This window comes from Lycium barbarum, chromosome 11, assembly GCF_019175385.1.
Source record: "Lycium barbarum isolate Lr01 chromosome 11, ASM1917538v2, whole genome shotgun sequence".
In the NCBI taxonomy this organism is placed as follows: Eukaryota; Viridiplantae; Streptophyta; class Magnoliopsida; order Solanales; family Solanaceae; genus Lycium; species Lycium barbarum.
The window spans coordinates 28,973,501-28,998,554 of NC_083347.1; the positions used below are offsets into that span (position 1 = coordinate 28,973,501).

The 25,054-nt window shown below is 37.0% G+C and overlaps 4 protein-coding genes across 4 annotated transcripts; 3 read left to right on the plus strand and 1 right to left on the minus strand.

The window, feature by feature from the left end:
* Nucleotides 1-1,106: 1,106 nt before the first annotated feature.
* On the plus strand, nt 1,107-3,005 carry LOC132617010 (anthocyanidin 3-O-glucosyltransferase 2-like). The gene has a single exon (XM_060331852.1). It carries the CDS (start codon nt 1,413-1,415, stop codon nt 2,859-2,861), a length of 1,449 nt encoding a protein of 482 aa, XP_060187835.1. The 5' UTR covers nt 1,107-1,412; the 3' UTR covers nt 2,862-3,005.
* A 1,787-nt stretch (nt 3,006-4,792) lies between these two features.
* Nucleotides 4,793-6,221, minus strand: LOC132618710 (transcription termination factor MTERF9, chloroplastic-like). Its single transcript, XM_060333715.1, has one exon. The coding sequence runs from the start codon at nt 6,013-6,015 to the stop codon at nt 4,897-4,899; it is 1,119 nt and encodes a 372-aa protein (XP_060189698.1). The 5' UTR covers nt 6,016-6,221; the 3' UTR covers nt 4,793-4,896.
* Nucleotides 6,222-18,220: 11,999 nt separating this feature from the next.
* LOC132619649 (uncharacterized) lies at nt 18,221-19,416 on the plus strand. The gene is made up of 2 exons (XM_060334488.1): nt 18,221-18,700; nt 18,889-19,416. The coding sequence occupies exons 1-2, from the start codon at nt 18,221-18,223 to the stop codon at nt 19,414-19,416; spliced, it is 1,008 nt and encodes a 335-aa protein (XP_060190471.1).
* A 3,646-nt stretch (nt 19,417-23,062) lies between these two features.
* LOC132617009 (UDP-glucose flavonoid 3-O-glucosyltransferase 6-like) lies at nt 23,063-25,018 on the plus strand. Its single transcript, XM_060331851.1, has one exon. It carries the CDS (start codon nt 23,330-23,332, stop codon nt 24,818-24,820), a length of 1,491 nt encoding a protein of 496 aa, XP_060187834.1. The 5' UTR covers nt 23,063-23,329; the 3' UTR covers nt 24,821-25,018.
* The last annotated feature ends 36 nt before the right edge of the window (nt 25,019-25,054 follow it).

Here is a 25,054-nt window from a genome sequence, read left to right on the forward strand (position 1 = left end):
CCAATGCCGTAACTTGCACGGGATTAATATGCATGAATAGTTGTTTTCCTTTATTTAACGTTTTTTAGCTTGAACGATAACTTCCGTTTGAACTTGGAACCACTTCAAAAAGAAAGCATGCATTAATCAACTTGATAACTGGATGATTAAAAAAAACAGGAGGGGCTGTTTAACCAAGAAGTGTTATCGTTTTTATATACTTGTCCTCTTTGGACATATCAAATCAGACGTAACTACTGATGCTCGCCTTTCTGATTAAAAATTCATAATACACAGCATAATGCACAACATCTGATCCTAAATTAATATTCCAACATTGTAGACCAACTTTAGTTCTTTGTTTATTAATCATGGGGTATTCAGAATCCACAAACAGTCCAATTAATTCAAATTCGCATCGAATACGATCCATTTAGAGAAGGAAAATTCCTTACCAGAAATTTTTTCATTCTAGAAAAATACAAATTTGAGACTCTAATTAAGGATAAAAGCTAAAGAGATCCCATTCATTCCATCGCATTGTCATCAGTGACCAGCTCTAGTTCAAGGAAATTGCTTCTTACTAGACCAGCAAAGCAGTGACATCACTCTTATTACTTTACATATAATAAATCTCCAATGATTGTTAAGATCTGAGAAAGCAACAAACTTCCACTGAAACGTAGTCAAAAGTTTTCAGACATTGTAGACCTACCACTGAAACATAGTCAAAAGTTACTATTGGACTTTCGGATCAAAATCCCATAATAGACAGCATAATGCACAACAGCGGATCCTAATTTAATACTCCCTCCGTCTAAATTTAAGTATCTCAGTTTGATTAGGCATAGACTTTTGAATCTTATGGTCCTAAATTAAGCATTTTTATAATGAACTAAAATGTCCTTTTGTCACGTAAGATATTTGAGTTATCAACTTACTAAATATTGAAAGAGACACTCTTTTTTGGACAAACCAAAAAGGAAAGTAATACACTTAAATCGGAACAGAGAAGTAATATGCTAAGATTGTAGACCAACTTTCGTTCTTTTTCTTAATCATGGAGTATTAGGATCCCTCTAGCCTAAGTAATTCAAATTCGTGCCACTTAAGATCTATTCAAGGAAGAAAATTCCTTATAAAGAATTTCCCATTTTCAGGAAATTCAAACCCCGAAACTCTAATTAAAGGTTAAGGGATCCCGTCCATTCCACCACATCGGTTGTGATTGAGACCAACTTTAGTTCAAGGAAATTGCTTCTCACCAGACCAGCAAAGCTGTGACATCATTCAGGTTCAAACCAATCTTGAATCATTTTCTCCAAGAATACATTATATAAACCTCCAATGACTATCAAGATCTCAGAAAGCAAAAACAAGCTTTCACTGAAACACAGAGTCAAAAGTTCTCAGTAACCCAAGTGAAGGAAATTATGAAGAGTGCAGAGTTAGTATTCATTCCTGCTCCTGGGAGGGGTCACCTTGTATCCACTCTGGAGATGGCAAAGCAACTAGTAGACAGAGAAGATCAACTTTCCATCACAGTTCTTATCATAAAACTTCCCAGTGAGACAAAAGTTCCATCATATACTAAATCTCTGTCCTCACACTACGCTTCTTGCATAAAATTGCTTGAACTTTCTCAACCTGAGACGTCAGTTAATATGGAGAGTGATACTCATCCCATAAATTTTATATCCAATTACATCAACAGCTTCAAAGATCGTGCCAGAGATGCTGTTGCTGATATCTTTAATTTGTCAACCTCTGTGAAGCTTGTGGGATTTGTAGTAGACATGTTCTGCACTTCAATGATTGATGTGGCGAACGAGTTTGGAGTCCCAAGTTATCTCTTCTACACTTCTGGTGCAGCTATGCTTGGACTCCAATTCCATTTTCAAAGTCTAATAAGCAATGAACGCAGCGCGATAGTGTATAATTACCTCGACTCTGAGTCAGAAGTACCGATCCCAACTTACATTAACCCAGTTCCAGTCAAATGTTTGCCTGGGATTATCCTAGACAACGATGAAAGTAGCACCGTGTTCCTCAATCATGCACGAAGATTCAGGGAGACGAAAGGGATTATGGTAAACACTTTCATTGAGCTTGAGTCGTACGCTTTGAAAGCTCTCTCTGATGATGAGAAAATCCCACCAATCTATTCAGTTGGGCCTATTCTAAACCTTGGAGGTGGTAATGATGGTCATGGAAAAGAATATGATTCGATTATGAAGTGGCTTGATGACCAGCCTAATTCATCAGTGGTGTTCCTCTGCTTCGGAAGCATGGGGTGTTTTGAAGAAGATCAGGTGAAGGAAATAGCAAATGCTCTAGAAAGCAGTGGCTACCGGTTCTTGTGGTCGCTAAGGCAACCGCCACCAAAAGACAAGCTACAGTTCCCAAGCGAATTCGAGAATCTTGAGGAAGTTTTGCCGGAGGGATTCTTGCAAAGGACTAAAGGAAAGGGAAAGGTGATAGGATGGGCCCCGCAGGTGGATATTTTATCTCATCCTGCAGCAGGAGGATTCGTGTCGCATTGTGGGTGGATTTCGACTCTGGAGAGTGTTTGTAGTGGAGTGCCGATGGCAACATGGCCAGTGTATGCAGAGCAACAGAGCAATGCATTTCAACTAGTGAAGGATTTGGGGATGGCAGTGGAGATTAAGATGGATTACAGGAAAGATTTGAACAGCAGAAACCCAACAGTACTGGTGAAAGCAGAGGAGATAGAAAATGGTATTAGGCAGCTGATGGATTCAGAGAATAAAATCAGGGCCAAGGTGAGGGATATGAAGGAGAAAAGCAAAGCAGCAATCATGGAAGGTGGTTCATCACATGTAGCTCTAGGGCAATTTGTTGAGACTGTCATGAAGATCTAATTGATCATGCCTTCACCAGTACTATCATCAGTCATGCATGATTTTTCTTTACATAAAGCAGAGATGCACTTATGTATTTGCAGTCCCGGAGAGCAGCTTGTTCTAATTTTAAATGCAATACAGTTTCTATGTTCTATCCTTTAATTTTCTTGCTCTTACTAATTATATTTCCTTAGATCCCCACTAGTCGAACTTCCTCTTCCTCCAGCTATTGCTGTAACTATTTGAAAAGATGATGTAGGTTCAAGGAATAAATTTCTAGAGACAACTATCAACTTCTCTCAATTAAGAAATGATGTCTCTGCTTTTCCATTTCTTGAGGAATGTCATATGCAGATGCATAGACTGCAGCTTAATTAACATATACTACAAATATCTTTCTTAATGACAAGTATCTTACATTACTGGTGTAAGTTACAGATTCGAGTTCAATCATATAAAAATCCAATCTTGTTAAAGTATATACGCAGCTGGTTGTTTAGAATCAGTCTTTTGTTGCTGTTCTACATCCAGGACATATTGAGGATTAATATTGTTGTCATGCAAACCCCAAAGCAGATCTACCAACTGCAGCTAACAGAATGAAGAACCTATGGGTGTGTTCGGTCCAATTGTCTAATGTTCTGGTCAAAAATTTTGGAAAAGATATTCGGAAAACATATTCTCTAGGAAAATAAGTTCCTTAAAATGAGGAAAATGACTTCCCTAGTGGAAAAACAAGATCCACATGTGGCTTTCCACATTGATTGTGTCATCCCTACCCTTCAACACACCTCATTTTCACCCCCCCCCCCCCCCCCCCCCTAGCCCCCATTAGGAATGGCAATTCTTTAACACTGGCCTTACATTTAAGGCTCTAATGATGCAAGCTTCCAAAGAAATACAGAATATAAAGGGACCAAGCCGCTCAGCACAATCTGAACTAAGACCAACTCAAGAGGTGAGTAAATAGAAACCCCACCAAGTGCCTAACAGTATTGGTGTAAAATTCAAAAAAGAACCATTATGATCAATTGAAGCACAAATAAATTAATTGCTCATGAGTTCAGACATGCACTGCAAGTAACTTTGTACATCGAAAGCAATTTATACTAATGGACAAATGCATCAATAACCAAGGAAGAATTTAATTGTCTAGCACCAGGAATATTAGCAGGGCAGCTACATGGTTTTAAAAAAAAAAAAAAAAAACTACTGTACACAAGCTCTATTAATAGCACTAAATATTGCAAACAAAACATAGACCAACGGATCATTGACCTTAAAAGTTCTTCCACCTAGCTTCCTACCATAAGAACTCCATCACCCCAAAAAAAAAGGAAGAGCAAGCTAGTTAACTACCATTGCACAAATGTAATGCATATGCTAAACACCACTATGCCACGCAAACAAAGCTCTAATTATTTTGATAAAACATTGACCCTCTCTCAAAGCAGCATGAAATGATATGCTTATCCTTTCATCTGTAAAGTTACAAACCCACACATTTCTACCTCTATAACAGTTGCCCTAAAAACATGCATCTAAACCGGTAAATAGACATCTACAATTAACGTGTGGTCCGCAAGAGCAATATATTTGAACCAGGCATTTCTAAATTTACCCTATACAGTTTCTTCATACACAAGCTTAACAAAATCAAGAAAACATTCACTTCCTTTAAAAGTCAATATTTTTCCATATAGCATCCTGACAACAGCAATCGCAGCACATAAACAAGGAAGAGAACTACAAAAACAGCAGAGTTTATTCGCTCTTTGCAATGTCATTGGAAAGACTTTAAAGGCATGTAAGAAATAACTGCCTCATTTGCATTTGACGAAAGAACAAGCTAAACTTAAAAAGATAAACTTCTTTTTTTCTACTTATGACCGCACCAAATAGTGGATAATCAGCAATAAGTGAACTAACAGTAATGTTGTTATGATAGCTCAAAGAGAAAAGGTAATCTGATTAAACAAAATTCGCTTTCTGTCGCTGAAAACTAAGATTGCTCTGCACATCCACCAAAAGAATAAATGATATTGAAAAGCTTCTATTTTCCTATCCTCTTGATGTACAAATCATACAAGTCAGGCAGTTCAGCTTTGACAGGCAGCACATACTTCTCCAAAAATTTTGATTTGGGCCATGTCATAACTGTGTAAAACTCCCGCCTACTCGTTATCAGATTCTTTTCATTTACGAGTTTCCACATTTCATACCTAGGTATTAGCCTCTTCTCCAAACTGTATGCTAAAAGCGAAGGGTGAGTAGCTATGTAAATAGACTTGTATCCGAGTTCTTCCATCAAAATTGTCAATGCAGTTTGAATCCGTGCCTCTGATAGGCCTACACAATAAGGTAGCTTTTGCAACATGGTCAGAATATCCGTGTCAGACCACCCAAAACTCTTGAATATTCCGAATTTCATGTCTACAGTCGATTCACTGAAGCAAGCAAGTACACCAACGATGTGGTAAAACATTACCGCATCACGAGAAATTCCAACATCTTTTTCCACCCTATGCAGCGTTTCCTCAAGCCTCTTGGTACTAATTTTAAGAATTTTGGGACATGTAAGCACAAAATTCTTGATCTTATCATTTGAACAGCCAAACGATCGCAATAAATTCAGATTACCTTCGATAGTCATACAACTATTATAACTAATCAACCAAGAAGTTCTCTTTATAACCTTAACCACATTTTCATCACTACCCAATAAATTTCTAAGACAATTTATAACAGGTCTTATATGAGTATCTAATCCTCTGTTAAAAAATGAGCAATCTCTCATGAGGACACTGACTAAATCAGAACCTGATAACCCAAGTTCCATAAGACACTGTAATTTGGGTTTAAGGTTTTTTTCAACATCATGGAATAATAGTTCTGGGGACTTGGAAACCAAGATTTTGATGTGGGTGTCGTTAAAACCTGTCTGTTTCAAGAAATTGACAGATATATCTGGATTCTTGAAAGAATTAATGCGGGTTACCTTGGCAGATGCAGAGATTGCTTCTTGTTTGGAGAATCCTAGAGAGTTGATGAGGTAATTTACAATGAGATGGGTTGGGGTAGTTGCTGCAACTGTTGAGTATTGAAAGAGAAACCCATTGTTGCCCTCAAATTTGAATATTAAAGAAGATATAGCTCGACCTTTGACAAGCATCCTTGCCTTCTTGCCAAAATTCGGAAGGTCTATAAGGGTTTATGCTCTCATTTCTTCTCCAAGTCTCCAATTTACCACTTCCTAATTATTGTATTACTCACTCAGGCACAATTTTTTTTCCCCCACGCGATGTTCAGCATCCGCATTGGAGCCTGATTATATCCAAATTCGCACTTCGTAGAGCACCATTTAAGGTGCACTCAGTGGCAAGGATCTTTCCATACCTCCGGTTAAGGGACGAGTTTGTGTATTATTCCCTCCGATTCAAAGAGAGTGTCTAATTAACCTTTTTTTTTATGTTAGAAAAAAGAAAAAAAGAGTTCACCTCCCACATCAAAAAACAATTAACCTTAATTTTTCATATTTTCCCTTATTAAGCGTTAAGTGACCAAAATTTCATTATATACGTACTTAATTAGAGGTAGTTTAGTCAAATTACTTATTTTTACCTATGAGTTAGTATTTTCTTGAGAGGTTTGCAAATGACTAAGTGGACACTCTTTTTCAACCCTAAGGGAGTATTACTCTTTGCGTCCCAATTTTTATGGCACCAATTGACTAAGCATGAAGTTTTAAGAAAAAAAGAAAGATTTTTTAAATTTGTGGTAAAAAACACGTCTTAAATATTTGTGTGATTATAAATTATCTCATCGTCATATTATATATATAATGGAAAAGGCTCAAATATGCCATCGAACTATCGGAAATGGTTCATTTGTGTCACTCGCCAATAGTTTGGCCCATTTATACCATCGAACTATCGGAAATGGCTCATTTATGCCCATCATCAATAGTTTGGCTCATTTATGTCATCGTTTGTTACCAAAATGACTCATCCATGTCATTTTTCATTAACGCCGGTTTTATAATACCAGCTATGACACGTGATGTTACACCCCGCACTTTCGGAGCATGAGCATGCCACGTACTTCACCATAGTAATGGAGTATCAAAGACGTCCCATGAAGTTTTGGAAGGTACAAGCCATGGAAAGTACATAACAACGAAGTAAAGGACGAATTACGATCTCGTACGTCATAACCGGGAAGGGCAATCTTGAAAACACAAGAACATGACCATTATCAAGTATAATAAATGATCAATATCATGTAGGGGGAGTTTTGGAAGATTCCAGGACCAAGCAAATCAAAGAAAATAAGTTTGTCGAAAATTCGGAAAAAGTTGACAGAATTAAGAATAGAATTTTGGGTCAACTTTGGAGGGGCATATCCCCAAGTATATGAGGAGTTTTAAGGTGTTTCAAAAGCCTAAAATGAAGTTCGTCGAGTCTAGTTTTTAATGCAACAAACCGCTCGTTGATAGGACATCGGAGTAGAGAATTATAAACGTTACAAACTGAGCTGTCAACGCAAAAACAGGGCTGCTACAGTGTTGCTACAGTGCAGCCGACTTAGCCACTATAAAAAGGGGTTAAAACCCCATTTTTCATCATCAAAACTCTCCACAAAATTCCAGAAAATTCAGCCAAGAAAAGGGGCTCTTATGCCACCTAAAAGTGAGGATTTTGAGTGAAATTCAAGCTACGGAATATCAATCGAGATCCGGACAACGTAAACGCTTATGATTTCATTGTTGTGTTGGAGTAGCTTGGGAACAAGTAAATGTTGAAGATTTTGCTACCTTAAAAAAAATAAGGTATGAATCATTGAATCTTTTCTTTATCGACTTTGATTAAGGGATATTTGCAAAAATAAAGGTTATAGTTTGTTGTGATGATGTTGTTGAATTATGGATTGAGGTTTGAAGAGAATTTTGGATAAAATATATATATTTATCTTGTAGGATGTTGAGGATGTTGTTATTGATGTTGTTGGTATTAATTTCGGCTTCTTTACGGAAATAAAGTTATCAAATAGTCGTATCACAAGTTGGTTAGTTGAGAAATTTAGAAGACATTGTGTGGGATGTTTTAGGAAGTATATTGGTATGGATAATGGTGTTGATGATGTTGGTATTGTTTTTGTTGATTGGTTGTTGATATAATGATTTCGGGCTAGGCATATAAACAGGGGAGATGCTTTCGACAGAACCTAAAAAGATTTTAATTAAAGGCTTAAGACGAGCGTAAGATGATGATCCTAATAATATTATAAATGATTCTATATGTAGATTACGAGGCTACGAATGATCTTAGGTGAATTACAAGGCAGGAAGTAAGTTGGAAGTCGAGAAATTATCTTCCAGGTATGTTAAGGCTCGTCCCTTTCTTTCAAAGGCATGATCCCTAGGTTATGATTTCATAAATGTTTCCATATTTTACTTGCTATCAAAAGTTAAAAAGTTTAAGATTCCAAGGCATGGTTTCCTTCCTGATAATCCATAAATGTTTTTCAAAATATTCATATTTTCCAAACCAAAGTTTGTGATTATGTGAGCTCTTATGATAAAAACGACGGATATGTTTTTCCATGACAACGATGATGTCAAAAATGAGAATATTATTATGATGACTATGATGAGAACGATTTTATGTTTAAAGGTTCCAAGTTTACGATTTCAAAGTGAGACAAAGCGACGATGATTATTCCATAATATAATTGGAAGTTACCAACCTTACGTCACTCCGATGTACTTATAGCTTTTACTTGGCTCTCATGCATGCTTTATATATATGTATGTATGTTACTACACCGAGCCGCGCTATAGTCGGCCGGGTACGACACCTATTGTGCAACCACTGATCAGTTGGTATTACACACCGAGTCCCGAAAGGGCCGGGTACGTTACACACCGAGTCCCGAAAGGGCCGGGTACGTTACACACCGAGTCCCGAAAGGGCCGGGTACGTTACACACCGAGTCCCGAAAGGGCCGATACGTTATGATGATGATATTATACATGTATGTAAGAATTTTTTTTTTTCAAAGGCTAAGCATGCATGTCATCCACCTTATGAGGCATTCAGATGTACAGGTTATCTCTCTTATTCCTTATTACTTTTCATATCTATATTATATTGCTATTCATGCCTTACATACTCAGTACACTATTCGTACTGACGTCCCTTCTTGTGGACGCTGCGTTTCATGCCACGCAGGTATATACAGATGAGTAGAGGATATGGCTAGAAGATGTTCCAGCTGGATTGGCGAGCTCCATTTCTTTCCGGAGTGTTGCCGAGTCAGAGTATCTATGTTATGATATATTGATTTATGTTAGAGACTTTGCAGACAGAGTCACGTATATAGCATGTCAGTCTTGCAAGCGGCTCTGCAAGTTGATGTATCATTATGCATTATGTTACAAATTTTACTTGATTTGAGAAAGGCAAAAAGAATGCTTTCGAAAAGCTTTCATTATGCATTTCATTTCATGATTTAAGAGTCCAGTGGGATTATGAATATAATGAGAACCAGCGGGTTCGCTCGGCTCTAAGTAAAGGGTCGGGTGCCCATCATGCCCTATCAGGACTGGGGCGTGACACGTGACCTCCAACTAGATTATGGTTATGGGTGGATAGGGTGTATGGGTCTGATTTTTTATTAATTTGGGATTTAAAATTAAGCTGGTTTAATTAAACGACGTAAGCCTCTAATTAGAGGCCACGTGTCATATCTGATATTATAAAAACCGACGTTAATGAAAAATGACATGGATGAGTCATTTTGGTAACCAGTGATGGCATAAATGGGCCAAACTATTGATGAGTGACATAAATAAGTCATTTTCGATAGTTCGATGGCACAAATGAGACAAACTATTGATGAGTGACACAAATGAGTCATTTCCAATAGTTCGATGACATATTTGAGTCTTTTCCTTATATATAATACTAAAAGTGGGAAGCTCCAACCTTCAAAGTTAGATTGCAGTTTTGCCCTTACAATAAATCAAATTCAATAAAACATTTAATTAATATTAAATGGTAGCATTTTAATTACCTGTTAGTTGAATTACACGTTCAGCAAGTAAAGTTACCTCTCACAACCTATCACTTAATAGAAAGAGCTTTTCACCTTCTAATTATTTTAGGTTGTTCATAGTCATTAATCATTTGGCCGCATTACAGCACATGAAATTAAGTTAAGCTATTAAATTAGCATCCTATTAAATGGTAGATAATGGCTATGAGGAGCTGTTAATTGGAAAACATATAATATCACAAACAAAGCTATTTCACGCAAGCTGAATTTTCTTGGGAGCAACGATTGAACTTATTCATTCAATTAATTTGAAATGATCATATTCTGACAATTAATTAATTTGAAAACTGAAAAGACTTTTATCACATAATTATGGAATTAGAAGGGGTGGATGAAAATTGAAAAGACTTCTATTGTATTTGAAGGGTACATTACTATAAATAAACTTATATCTCCGGCGTATGAGATTCGAATGGGTACATCAACCCAACGTATACATACTCTTATATTGTTTTCAGTATAATTTTATATCTATGCATAATTCTATTTTCTGGTGCATTCTTAGTTAGTGTAGATCCTCTCTATTAAATTTGAAATGATAATATCGTGCTTTCTTTTTATAGATTATTACAAAGATATGTCAAAGAAGGAACTACTTAATCTGGCCAGAAGCAAATTCAATGAGGCAATTCTCACATTTTCACACCATCAAAGAAGAAAGGAAGCCAAAATTAAAAAAAAAAAAGGAAAAAAAAAGATAGTAAAAAACAACTCTGCGAGTTTGACTCCTCTTTGGTTGGATGGTCAGATTAAAAGAAAAAAAGGGAGGAAGATGATGGAGAAAAAATAGAGATTTCGATGCTGAATTGACAATAAGTTCTTTCACTTGTGGCGGTTGTATCAACGTCTTCATTTTTCTATTTTCTTCTCTGATTCAATTTCTTATAGAATTAATAGAAATGTTGGCATTTCGTATGAGTGTGACCATCAATATTTGGATACTCATGTTGTGACAATTGATATGAGGTACACGTGCAACACACGTGCCCAAAAACTAGTTAAGATAAATTGTTTCTAAATATAAAAATGTGACATTATTTTTTGGACAGATTAAAAAAGAAAGTGTGCCACATAAATTGACACAGAAAGATTATATTTTAAATATAATGATTGTTTTGTTTGTTATTTAATTATTATATCATATTGTTATGTAACGAAGAAAAATGTCAATTTATGAGTTGCCAAGAAGTTTGCTAATTGATTCCCTTCCCTGAATACATGCCTGCCCTTGAATTTCCTCCATTGTCATCTGAATTTCCTCGTCACATGTCAGCATCTCGGAGTTCCCATGGTGGTTTCATTGCCTTTGTATCATTTGCATTATATCAGTTTTCAAAATCAGCTGAGAAATCCTCATTGCTCTACAGTATCTCAATGCCTCCTGAATAGTTATTGATCGTGCTTCAAAATGTTTGTTGGGTCCTGGATCTTCTGAGATGGTTGTTTTGTTTGTTATTTAATTATTATATTCTACTATACTATAATGGGGATAAGCACACAACGGATCAACATGCCTGCTTTGGCCTTTTGAGGGCAGTTTAGTCATTTCACAGAACTGGAGCGATGTGCTTTGGCTTGGTTCCTAAATTTTTGTGTTGCTTTGACAATTTCACCCCTTGCATGGGGATAGTTTACGCATGTCCAGTTATAAGTTTTCTTTGTTGGCCCACTTCATCTTTTTGGGGCAGCACTCAGCAGGCCCAGTTAATGGACCCACCAACACATCATGTCTGCACGCCACGTTTTGCTAATGTTATTTATATTATTTGTTATGTTAATAGCCAATAACTTTTTTGGTATACATGTTAATAGCCAATATGATATAATAGAAAATATATTGAAAGAATAAGAAGAGCTAATTCTCTTCTTTTTTTGTCGCATATTTAAATTTGATTAGGTATATAGTTTAGTAAAAGCTAGCCTAATTAACTTATATGCTAAAATGTGAGGATAGCATATTATAAAGTTACTTCTCCATTTGTTATTCTACATATTAATTTATTTAAAGACGAATTAATGTCAGGCTGTGCACAAAAACTGGTGCCTGCTTATGTAGCATTTAGAAAATAAAAATTTAAAATTTGTTCATATTTTAAATTGCGAATTAGTTTGATTGTTCTATGTTTACAATTGAAAGTAAGAAAAATAATGAACCAGTTGTTGCCATTTTGAGTCTTAACTCATTAGTAATAATACATAAACTTTAATATTTTATAAAATTTATGTAGAGTAATTTTGCTTTTTCTAATAGCATTGTGTCTGCATTATATCTTAAAAATTGAAGAGTACCTATATATTAATGACTTTTTTCTTGCTAAAGTTATTATATTTAAATTTTAAGTACTATCTTTAAAATAGTTGGAAATATTAACAGTGTAAAAATATGTTACTCAGACGTAAAACAACACAAATATCAATCACTTTTTAGGATCAATGTTTTAAAAGGCGTGTTGGGGGGGGGGGGGGGGTGAGGCGGGCGTTTTACTTAGTACGGGACGAGGCGTAAGCCCCGACGAACGGAGCGTAAGCCCCATGGATCTTTAAATTTTTAATTTATAATGTTGTAAAATAGTATAATAACACAAAACTATATAAAAAAAATATTAATGGTTTAACAAAAATTAAAAGCATGATTAAAGAAACTCATGGAAAACAAAACTTCTAACATGATTTTTGCAATGATTTAAAAGTTATTATGAGATGCAAATCAACTCTAATATCTTAACTTTCAAACAATAAAAGAATCACAATTTCTTAAAGCATACTACTATCATACCATGCAATTTACCTCCGTAAAAGAAAATAATCAATAGACTTTATCATATTATAATTAAAACATCACTCCTTCATGAATAAAAATAAAATTACTTTCAAATAGCAAAATAATAAACTATCATAATTTTGAGACATAAGACAAAAACGTGAAGACCAATGACAAGTGAAGATGTAAAATTTGGCTATGTATTTTTAAAAGAAATGTCAAGTGATATTCACCCTCACAATAGTCCCAAATAGTAAATATGCAATACTACGGTTTATTATTTGAGTTACTCTCAATTGTCTTATTTCTATAGATGAAGAAAACTACTAAGCATAATTCATTTAATAAAGAATTATGAGGGTCAATAGTGTTAACTGAACAATTTAACACATAGTTTGTGTAAGACCTCTTAGGCGAGCCCTGAGCGTAAGGCGTGTTTAGGGCATTTAATCGGGCGCTTAAGACGTAAGCATCACAAACTAAGCCCCACACGTAAGCCCCGAGGCATTTTTCCAATGCCCTGCCCCGGGCGAGCCCCGAGGCAAATCCCAAAACTGCCTTTTAAAACACTGCTTAGGATAATCAAATCAATTCTAACTAATAGTAATGCAACCTAGCACTTTTAACTGTCAGCTAACATGTTAGCAAACAGATTTAAAAAATAAGAGAAAATACGACTCGAAATTTACACTTCGTCAATCTCATTTTAACTATCGCGCACCTTTTTTCACGCTCACTAAGAATGTAATAAGTACAATAACACATCAATGATTGTGTAATGCTATCTTATATTATTTTCATACATTACTTTTGAGAAAGACATTAAAATATGCTGAAAGATTCTAAGAATCGTAGAAATATAAAATTGCACACACATGTTGGGCCCGTGCAGAGCACGGGCTTCACTTCTCCTAGTCATATTATTATGTAACGAAGAAAAATGTCATTTTATGAGTTGCCAAGAAGTCTGCTAATTGATTCCCTTCCCTGAATACATGAACAATCTGCCCTTGAATTTCCTCCATTGTCATCTGAATTTCCTCTGTCACATCTGGCATCTCGGAGTTCCCATGGTGGTTTCATTGCCTTTGTATCATTTACATTATATCAGTTTCCAAAATCAGTTGAGAAATCCTCATTGCTCTACAGTATCTCAATGCCTCTTGAATAGTTATTCTTTCTGCTTCAAAATGTTTGTTATGTCTTGGATTGATGAGTTATAGCATTTCATAGTTTTGATAATTTGACAAACGAGCAAAGGACCAGGTTCTTCATCAGGCCCCCTGGGAGCATTGTACGGCACGTAACAGCTGTAAAGTTGCTGCACTGTTTGGCAGAACTGCAGCAGCACAGCTATATGTGTGTCCATGGTCACATGCTCTCTTTATTGGTCTCATATTTATACAACATGTTGAGCATTATTCAACCTAACACTTGAAAACCTAAAAATATTAGACTTGTAAAAGTGCAGCCGCCACAGTTCTCTTTGGCGCTTTCAAGAACAAGCTAAGATAGATTTCAAGGACCAGATCTCAACAACGGAAGATGTTTTGAGTCATAGAATTGTCTAGTCTTTATGATCTCTATGTTGTAAACCTACACTTCTTTAAGAAGAGTTTCGTAGGTATTTTGTCTTTATCAAGCTTTTGTTGTAAACACTTGGCTAGAGTTAGTCATAGTGGTGTGACGATTCAGCTAGAGTTAGCTGAATTAGTTTGGTGTTTGATTAGAGTTAGTCAAAGAAGGTACTTGCAATAGAGTTATTGTAAGGGGAGGGATTAGAGGTCTAATTCCTAGGTTGCAAAAACTTGTAATCTGAAACATTTCTCAGTTTAGTGAAGTTGAAAATCCTACTAGGGTAAGTCGTGATTTTGAATCCCTTGAGCAAGGAGTTTTCCACGTAAATATCGTGTCTTGTTTACCTTCTGTTTTATGGCTTAAGGGAACTGATAAGGTACCTGGTACCTTATCTGTTTTGGTGGACGCTTAGTTTATATCAATTGGTATCAGAGCAGGTGCTTTCTAAAAGGGTAACTCCTAGAAAGGATCTCACGCTATGTCTGATCCACCAAACCGTGAAGAAGAAGAATATACCAATAGGCTACCAAGATATTATGAACGTTGGAAGGCAAGGTTGTCCAATATTGAGATGCTTACTACTGAATACGAGTTCTTCAAACTGAAAGATGGTGAGTCAATCTTTGACATGTATGCTAGATTCTCTTCAATCATTGATGAGCTTCGCTCTCTAGGTAAAGAATATGAAGAAGAATCCCTTAACCGCAAAATACTGTGGGCATTGCCAACTTCATGGGAAGAGAAAGTATGTTTCATCGTTGAATCTGAAGATCTAGCAAAATAACTCTTGATGAACTTATATATGATCTCAAGGCGTATGAGCTAGAAAGGAAAGTTGCCAAGAATGAGGATAAGAATAACCTGGGAAATGAGGAATCCGAATTAACACTTATTACTGAGGAACTTTCAAAAATAGGATGCTGTAGTAGAAATGCTCGAGAAGGAAAGGAGAAGAACCAAGTCTCGGTCGAGGAGTTTAATTAAAAAACTATTGCTGACATCATGGTAGAATAGGCTCTGGCTGGTTGGGAAGATACCTCAGACAACGAAAATGATACTGGGGAATCTTCACAATGTGATTCCTTATTTGCACTTGTGGCAAAATCTGAAGATGAGAATGAAAATGAGGTAAATCTTCTCAATGTTCAAAGAAATCTGAAAAACTACGTCTCAAAAGAAATTAATATCTCTTGCAAGTGTATTGATTGATGCATACGATAGTCTCGCAAATGAGAAAAATACTCTAGATGAGGAAGCTGACACTTTAGAGCAAGCGAGAGATGGTATGGCAGTCATTATAATGGATCTAAGGAAACAAGTTGAGGAATTGTCTAGAGATAATGACCTGTTGAACAGCCAAATGAAAATATGGATAAACACGCCTTGGAGAAAACAAGGGAGAGAGGACAGTAAGACTCACCTTGAGATTGAAAGGAGACTTGAAGATACCAGGTTGAATCTCACCGATGAAGTAGAAAAGAATAAACTACTTCAAAAGGAGCTAAAACAAGTCAAAACTAAACTTGAAGAATCACTCTCTTTGATTTTTCCCTTGGATAAAACCTCTGTTGCCTGCAAAAGTGATGATAAAAAACAGAGCTTTAGTGCTAAAATGATCACGAATTACTGCCATATGCAAGGTGAATGCTCCTCTGCGACTCAAAACTGGTGGTTCACTCATTATGATCATGCTGCTTATTGCAAGGACTTGAGTAAAGCAAAAGTGCAGTCTGTTCAGAAAAACAGATAGGATGTTGATAACAGACCAAGAAAACAGGGACCTGGTCCTCATAAAAGAAGAGTGTGCTACCAACACGGGCGAACAGACATCTAGGTCACCTATTCTATCAGTACTTGGGACCTAAGTTGGTTTGGGTTACTAAGTCCAACAAGTTGGTTTGGGTTCCTAAGTCCAACTTGTGATCATGTGCAAAGGCTGAAGTGAGAGCCGGGCAGTTAATAGTGTGGTACATGGTGACTGCTCTGAGCCTATGGTTGAAAGAATAAACATTTTTTTTTCTCTCACTCAAAGCCTTAAAATGTAGGAGTATGTCAAGTAGTAATATGAAGAGATGACATACTCTTTGTGTGAGCGAAATTGGCAAGACACTCTCCCATAATTTTGAATGCATGTACCAAGCTGAAGATTTGAACTACAAGTGCACTAAGCAGTATCTCCTGCTAAGTGCCAAGTGGATACTTAAGTTCTCACAGTAATGTTGATGGATGATAGTATTCTCTGTATGTTATGTGCTAGACAGGTGCTTGATCCGACTTCTGCTTTAGAAGACCTTCTATGAGCTGTCAAATGGAAAAGAAGCCCAAGCTTAGTACAAACACTTCAGTCTCAATTCATGAGAAGGACTTGAAAAAGGATTGACACTAAAGGGAAACTAATCACAAAAGCAGAGAAAGACAAAATGAAAAGTCAAAACGATGATTCAAGCTGAGGATAGAAAGTGAAGAGAGTTTAGAAAAGTGCTCAGAAGATATAAAAGAACCCGCTTCCTTTAACATGTGCACCAACCTCTTTCGAAGTCTAAAGAAGATTGCATTAGAAAGGACATGTGAAGAGAAAAGAGAAGGGTAGCAAGCTCGTGGACAGTAAATATTTGAAGAAGAAATGGAAAATAAGGATCTTCCTCTAGTCTAACCAATAGTAGCATCAAAAGGTACCTTGATCAGTCAACTCAAGTGAAATCAAGAACCTGCTCAAAAGGTCAGGATAAAAGGGCGTTAAGATCACTAGTCAAGTGAATCTCTTAACAATCAGCACCCATAAATTCTTATACTAAGTGCTGAGATGGATGGAAAAACTCAACTAAATTCAAGAGGCTCTCTTTGCCAATAGATAACAAGGAACAACAGTGTTTCAAGGAAAGAAAGAACCTGGTCCCTACTCCTTTTCAGTCAAATAGCATCAGTCTGTCACATATGCTGAAATTCTTTGAACTGAATTCCTTATGAATTTGAAGAGCACACATGGAATGAGATGTCTTGAGTGAATATAAAATGACATCTTACATAATGGTCTGCATCATATATCAGTTTGATTACTTCGTCATCAAGGCCTTATGTTGGGTGCATATCAATGAAAATCATTTGGAGTCAGTGTTATTCAAGATTATCTAACAGTTCCTTATGATTGGCTATGATAAGAGATAAGGTACAATGCGTGAAGTGTTTTTTGGAGATATCTAACTCACTACTATACCATTACAGGTATGCTCACAGGGCAATCTTAGGACAACCTAATATTGAAGACATAACACTCATCAAAATTCGTACCTGAGCTGTTGTCAAAAGTGTCAAGGGACTAGGTCCCTTTGACTCAGGTTAGTAGTCTTTTCAGGCACTTACATACGCTTTAATTTTGCCTGAGTGCCATGTCACTATTAGTTCCCACCTCTTCTAAAATGAGACAAATGTTTCATCTTCTCAGAACCGACCCGTTTCTTCTCTTTAACCAATAAGAACCAGGTCTTTTCTCCCCTTTAAGCCAACAAAAAATTAATTATTACTATTTTACCTCTCCTCTTACAAGTTCAAATTCTTCAAATCCCCTTTCCGTTTCTACTCATTCTTTTCTTCCTCAGCACAATTTTAACCATGTCTGGCCTAAAATCTTCACCTCCCACCTCCACTAAAACTAACCCCTCATCATCCTCTATCGAACCACCCATTTCATCGGATCCAAAGTCAATCCCTACTTCCACAAAATCTCAAAGCTTATCCGACCAAAACCTTATCTCATCTTCCCCTATAACATCGGTCTTTCTACTACTGACCAGTGCTTAACTCATGAAGAATAATCCTCCATCGCCATGATCCCAAAACCTTCAAAAAATCCTGACTCACAAGGGAGCATGACAACCTCACATACCTTGATCTCTATAAGGAAACTGTTGAGAAGGATGATAGGATGGAGGTGACAAGCAAGGATATCACCAAAAACCACTTGATAGTGGAAGAGGATCTAGTCAAAGGGGAAGTGAGGGTTCCAAAGGAGACGTCTCAAAATTCAGATAACCCAGATTCTCTAAATAATGAGAAATTTGTAGAGAGATGTGTTAATCAAGAATCTCTAAATGCTGGGTGTGCGGAGAATTTGAGTGCTCCTATTGTTAAAGAGACAACTTTGGATGTCATAGTTGCTGAGGGTGAAAAGAGACAAAAGGGGTCTGTAGTGGGTGAGAACATAGCGAAATTAAGAGAAGTAAATGTTGAAAATGTGGAAATCAATGACAAATCTGGACCGGAATTGCCAACGGAAAGTGACAATGTAAATGTTAGTCTTGAAAATATTGGTGACTATCTTAATGACATTGTCAAAAAGGTTGTGAATGATGTTGTTGATGAAGTTTCTGGAGAGATTTCTATTGAAGAAGAATTTGAAAAGGAAGTCATGAAAACGGGAAGAGAATAGGAAAATTCCAGCGGAACAAAGCAGATAAACGAAGGACTGGTCCTGAAAGAGATTATTTGGTGTTTGTATCTCTATCCAAAGTCGCTGTCTCCTGGGAAGACCCCTCGGAAAAGGAACCTGATCTCACAAAATCATCTGCAAAGGAAAATCCTAAAATAAAATAGATAAACTTAGATAAGGATGTAGCTTTGGGAACGTTCCTCAAGCGAAGAACTGGAAGTGCAAAATCAAAAGAAAGGAGAGGTCAGGGCAAATCCACATCTGCTCTAGAAAAAGGACCTCCTATTACTAGACGAAGGGCCACTTCACAACTCTACTCTGCTTCTCAAGGTAACAAGGAGAAGAGTCCTGGTAAGAATAGCAAGTTGGCAAAAGCAGTCAACTTGAGTCGTTTGATAGATGAAGAGGAAGTTGTGACTGTGTCTGATAAAGAAGAAGAAGAAGAAGAGACAGAGGAGGAAGCTCCTCTAGAAAGAAGAAATTTTAAAGGAAAGAAGAGATCTGTAATTGATGAAGAGGAAAATGTGGGTAAGGTAGAAGCTGAGAAAGTCAATGAAAAAATAATAAAGGAAAAGGAAGTGACCCCCTCTCCTAAGAAGAGAAAGAGCCCAGTCAATAGGGAAGCGGGTCCCTCTAAGAAAAGAAAAGTAATCTCGACTGAGGGACCTGGTTCCAGCAAAAAGGGAAAATAAAAAAGGGATGAAGAAAACTTGAGACAAGAAAATCTAAGAGGTCAAAAACTGTTGCTTGGAAGAGTGTTTGATCCAGAGGCAATTGGGCACCAAGGATTTGATGATTTTGTAGAGATCTTGAGAGCTCAGAGTTGGGATCATCTTTTTGAAGGGCCTGCATTCATCTGTGAGAAGGCATTAGCAGATTTCTTTGTGAATCTACAGTATACTAATGGTCATACCCTGGTTTGTAAGGTTGGAAAAGTTGAGTTTTTTATTGGATAAAGCTCAGTTGGGAAAAATTCTGAATGTCCCAATTGAAGGAATTAAAAAATTGGGAAATGACAAAGGCATCAAAGCCTCAAACAACTTCAAAGGTATCATAGTCCGAATAGGAGAGCGGTTGACCACTGAAACTCTGTACAAGAAACAGATGAAGCCACAATATCAGCTTCTCTTCGAACTAGTCAACAAAGTGATATTGCCTAAGACTGAAAAAAGGTGTATAGCATCTAAGAAGGACTTGTTCCTCACGGAGATTCTGGATGGAGGACACTTGATCATCCTACCTTCTATTATGATCGAGCATATAATAAAAGTTGTGGACACAAAGGATGACAAGTATGGTCTTCCCTATGGCTTCCTTCTTACTAAAGTGTTTGATCACTTCAAGGTAATCACTGGAAAGGTCACCAAAGGAATTAAAAAACAAATGTTTTCCTCGAGCACCCTAGAGGAGTGTGACATTGTGCAAAAGAAAGGAAGAGCAGGATGCACCTCTACTATTTCTAGTCTCATTGAGGTAAACGAGAGAATCTTGGCTGAAATGGAGTTGCTGCCGGTTGAAAATGCTCTATTGAAAGCTGACATTGCTAAGTTAAAGGTAGAAGGACCTGGTTCGAGTGAAGTGCAGACAACAGAGATTGCTGAGTTGAGAGAAGAGAATGCTCAGCTGAAGAAGAAGGTTGAACAACTTCAAGAGCAAATCTTGGACACTCACAAAGCTGCAGATGCAAGGCTGGACATGATGCTCAAAGCTTTCAATACCATTAAACCTGTAATTCCATGATTCAATCCTCTCAGTTCATTTTCGTTGTTAATCCATGTCTGTTAACCCTTGTCCTTGTCTTTGCAAATACCTTTTTTTTTGTCTGACTAATGACATCAGCAATATGGCGAGTTTATGGTGTATGTTTATGGTATAAATTGACTGCTAAGCTCATTTGAATATTAATTCACTCGCACTCTCTCTGTTTTATGATTATGCTTCTTTTCTGTATTTCTTTGGTTGCATCTGTTCATGTTCCTCTGAGTCTGCTTCTATGGCTTGAGTTAATATCTCTGAACTTCTTTAAACCTGTGCTTAATGTCTCTTTTCAATGATGACAAAAGGGGGAAAAAGTTGTTTGTGATGCATGTAGGTTGTGCTCTATGCTTGTTATTCTTCAAGTGTTGCGAGAAGAGTTGTGTGTTGTCAACCTAGTGTCTATGATGAAATATGGAAAAATGATGCTGAGGGACATGTCCTTAGGGGGAATTCCTGGATATAAGCTGGTTGAATATTTAGGGGGAATTCCTGCATACAAGCTGGTTGAATATTGCACAATTGTGAGTCTCACAGAAACACATGAAACAATTGCATCGTCATTTCTACCTGAGCTTGCTATGAAGAAGAAACTTGGTCCTCAGGGGGGATATCCGAACAAGTTTGTCATCATCAAAAAGGGGGAAATTGATGAGTTATAGCATTTCATAGTTTTGATACTTTGACAAATGGGCAAAGGACCAGGTTCTCTATCAGGTCCTCTAGGAGCACTGCACGACACTTAACCACTGTAAAGCTGCTGCACTGTTTGGCAGAACTGCAGCAGCACAGCTGTATGTGTGTCCATGGTCACATGCTTCTCACATGCTCTCTCTATTGGTCTCATATTTATACAACATGTTGAGCATTATTCAACCTAACATTTGAAAACCTAAAAATATTAGACTTGTACAAGTGCAGCCTCCACAGTTCTCCTTGGCGCTTTCAAGAACAAACTAAGACAAATTTCAAGGACCAGATCTCAACAACGGAAGATGTTTTGAGTCTTAGAATTGTCCAGTCTTTATGATCTCTACATTGTAAACCTACACTTCTTTAAGAAGAGTTTCGTAGGTATTTTGTCTTTATCAAGCTTTTGTTGTAAACACTTGGCTAGAGTTAGTCATAGTGGTGTGACGATTCAGCTAGAGTTAGCTGAATTAGTTTGGTGTTTGATTAGAGTTAGTCAAAGAAGGTACTTGCAATAGAGTTATTGTAAAGGAGGGATTAGAGGTCTAATTCCTAGGTTGCAAAAGCTTGTAATCTGAAACATTGCTTAGTTTAGTGAAGTTGGAAATTCTACTAGGGTAGGTCGTGGTTTTTATCCCTTGAGCAAGGAGTTTTCCACGTAAATATCGTGTCTTGTTTACCTTCTGTTTTATGGCTTAAGGGAACTGATAAGGTACATGGTACCTTATCTGTTTTGGTGGACGCTTAGTTTTTATCGTGGATCTTCTGAGCTTGAGCATAAATAAGATCCCTTCGTCCTTTTAGGATGAGGTTGATGCTTTTATAAGCCTTGATCGAAGCCCTGGAGCTGCCGTAACTTGGGCTCATCATGCTATACTCGCGGGGAAGGAAATTTATCCCTTGAAGAGAAACTATAAGAACTTCTGTCAGGGTTGTATCTACTTGCACCATCTGTATTGCATTTTAGTCTCCCTGTAGGTGGTACGTTCCAGTAAACCTTAGCATAGAATAGCGTAGGTTTGTAATTGCTTAGAACTTTGATTATCTATGGCCAGTCTGTAGGAATGTTCAACATCCAGGGACATCTAACTCTTTTAAACTGATACACCAAGTATTGTACTTGATATAGAAGTTTAGAAGATGTCACATTCTTCCCATACTGTATAGTAACAATAACTTAACTCTGGATACATTTCAATTTTTTTTTATATGTGCACATGGTTCGAGTTGAAAGCAATGAGTTTAGTTGAATTCATGGAACCAGCCGTTGGACCACCTTTGAACTTAAGCAATTGCTCCTATGAGACACATACCTATTTATTTCCATGACAAAATGATGATCCTATATTCTCATCCAACACTGAATTGTCGCCAAATCTTGATTAAATTGCAATATGGAGCTATTTACTATAGCAAGATATCTAGTAAATAAAGTAAATCTAAATCAAAACCAAAACGGATTATGTCCAAGTGAATTGAGGTCCGAAATGATGGTGAAGATCCTGGTTATCAATTGAACGGGCAAAAGGAAATCAATGTCTAGTAGCATACACAGTACTGGTTCATGTAGTGTTCATTCAGAAGTATAGTCTCAGTAATAGGGTTCTCATTAGAGCAATTTGAACTCACATGTTGCTTCCATTTGTATCACGACTGGAACATTCGTAAGAGGGGTTAATGGAACATTACACAAATGTAGTAGTTATAGATATTAACAGTGTAAAAATCTTTTATACTTCCAGTGAATTTGAACATTAGATAACATGTTAGTTATCATATTACCAATTAATGTTTATTAAGAGATTTACATATAATTACCTTAAAAGTGACCTGATAGTTTAAACAATCTTTACATTGAATGAAAACAAAGAATGCGCCAAAGGGTAGATCAAAGATGATGGAATGGACCCCTTTCCAAAAATACTATTCTATCAAGAAAAGCAGGCAGAAACTGGTGTCTGAAAGAGTCAAATTTTGCTTTAAATACAAAAAAATAAAAATAAAAAATCTTAATTTATTATATAACTCATAAGTTGCCAGCCAAGGCATGACATCATTACCATTCTTGCTCACCAAGTCTATTGGTCTTCCCTTCTTCCATGTGCCCACTAGTCTTTGGATCTTCATCTCATAAAATGAGTACAAAATCAAGTCCCAGTGATGAGCCATAGCAAATTTCAATATCCTCTTCAAGCAAAAAACATGGAAGAGACCAAGAAAACACAATTGGTTTTCGTTCCTATTCCTGGAATGGGCCACCTAATACCCACACTGGAGATGGCAAAGCTTTTAATATCTAGAGAAGAACATCTCTTGATTACGGTCCTCATAATCAAGCTGCCTTACGACACCAAGCTCAGTTCCTACATCGAATCAGTCTTGACAAACCAAAACTACAACTCTCAAATGAAGTTCGTTGAACTCCCTCAGGACGAGTCCATGTTACAGCTACTCACAAACGTTAACAGTTTCATCACATTTATTTCAAGTCATAAGCCTCAAGTAAAAAACTCCGTGACTGAAATCCTGAATTCAGGATCGACTCGTCTTGGGGGCCTTGTTATTGACATGATGTGCACTGCAATGATAGACGTAGCCAATGAATTTGGACTCCCGACTTATGTTTTCTACACGTCTAGTGCTGCTATGCTTGGTCTTCAACTCCATTTGCAGTGTCTTAGGGCTGATTTTGACCAAGATGTGACAGATTACAAGGATGACCCTGAAGCAGAACTTTCTGTGGCAACGTATATCAATCCATTTCCGGCTAAATGTTTGCCATCTATAGCATTGGACAAGGAAGATGGTTCCACAATGTACCTTGATCTTTCTAAAAGGCTTCGAGAAGCTAAAGCTATTATCATAAACACTTTCTTGGAACTTGAATCTCATGCTGTCAAATCTCTCTCTCTCGACGAGAATATCTCACTTGTATACACGCCCGGACCCTTGCTAAACCTTTGTGTTAACAATCAAGATTCGTCTCAACAGGAAATTTTGGACTGGTTGGATGATCAACCTGCTTCATCAGTAGTGTTCCTCTGCTTTGGAAGCTTAGGAAGTTTCAATGAGGAGCAAATAAAGGAAATTGCATATGCTTTGGAGAACAGTGGATGTCGGTTCTTGTGGTCGCTAAAAAAGCCTTTGGCTAAAGATGGAGTTTTTCCAGTTGACTATGAAAACTCGGAAGATGTTTTGCCTGACGGGTTCTTAAAAAGAACGAAAGAAACCGGAAAGGTGATAGGATGGGCACCCCAGGTGGCAATATTGTCTCATGGTGCTGTAGGCGGCTTTGTGTCACACTGTGGATGGAATTCTACTTTAGAGAGTATTTGGTTCGGAGTGCCACTGGCAACGTGGCCAATATATTCGGAGCAGCAAGCAAATGCATTTCAATTGGTAAAGGATTTAGGGGTGGCAATGGAGATTAAGATGGATTATAGGAAGGATCTCAGAGGGAACAACTCGAATGTTATAGTAAAAACAGAGATGATAGAGAAAGCAATAAGGCAGCTAATGGAGCCTGAAAATGAAATAAGGGTGAAAGTGAAAGACATGAAGGAGAAGAGCAGATTGGCGCTAAAGGAAGGTGGCTCTTCATATACCTCCATTGGACGTTTTATCGAGCAGGTGATGGACAAAACGGAGTAATAATCAGCATCACAAATAGAGTCTCTCGCAAATTGCCACATGACTATTGGATAGAGGATTTTGTGCTTATAATAGCAATTTTCTTGAGTAAATATCTCATCACTCAACTATGAAAAATTATGTAGCGAAGTAGCGAAGTCATTGAACTTTGTTTTATATCAATAAAGTCACTCAATTTAGAGTTTTTCTCTTATAAAATCACTCAACTAAATTTCTTATTAAAAAAACTCTACT

Bases quoted from the DNA above. Each gene is read 5' to 3' on its own strand.
- LOC132617010 (XM_060331852.1), top strand. From the start codon at position 1,413: ATGAAGAGTGCAGAGTTAGTATTCATTCCTGCTCCTGGGAGGGGTCAC.
- LOC132618710 (XM_060333715.1), bottom strand. From the start codon at position 6,015: ATGCTTGTCAAAGGTCGAGCTATATCTTCTTTAATATTCAAATTTGAG.
- LOC132619649 (XM_060334488.1), top strand. From the start codon at position 18,221: ATGGAGGTGACAAGCAAGGATATCACCAAAAACCACTTGATAGTGGAA. The intron at 18,701-18,888 runs GTCATGAAAACG...AAAATAAAATAG, and splicing joins AAGAAGAATTTGAAAAGGAA to ATAAACTTAGATAAGGATGT.
- LOC132617009 (XM_060331851.1), top strand. From the start codon at position 23,330: ATGAGCCATAGCAAATTTCAATATCCTCTTCAAGCAAAAAACATGGAA.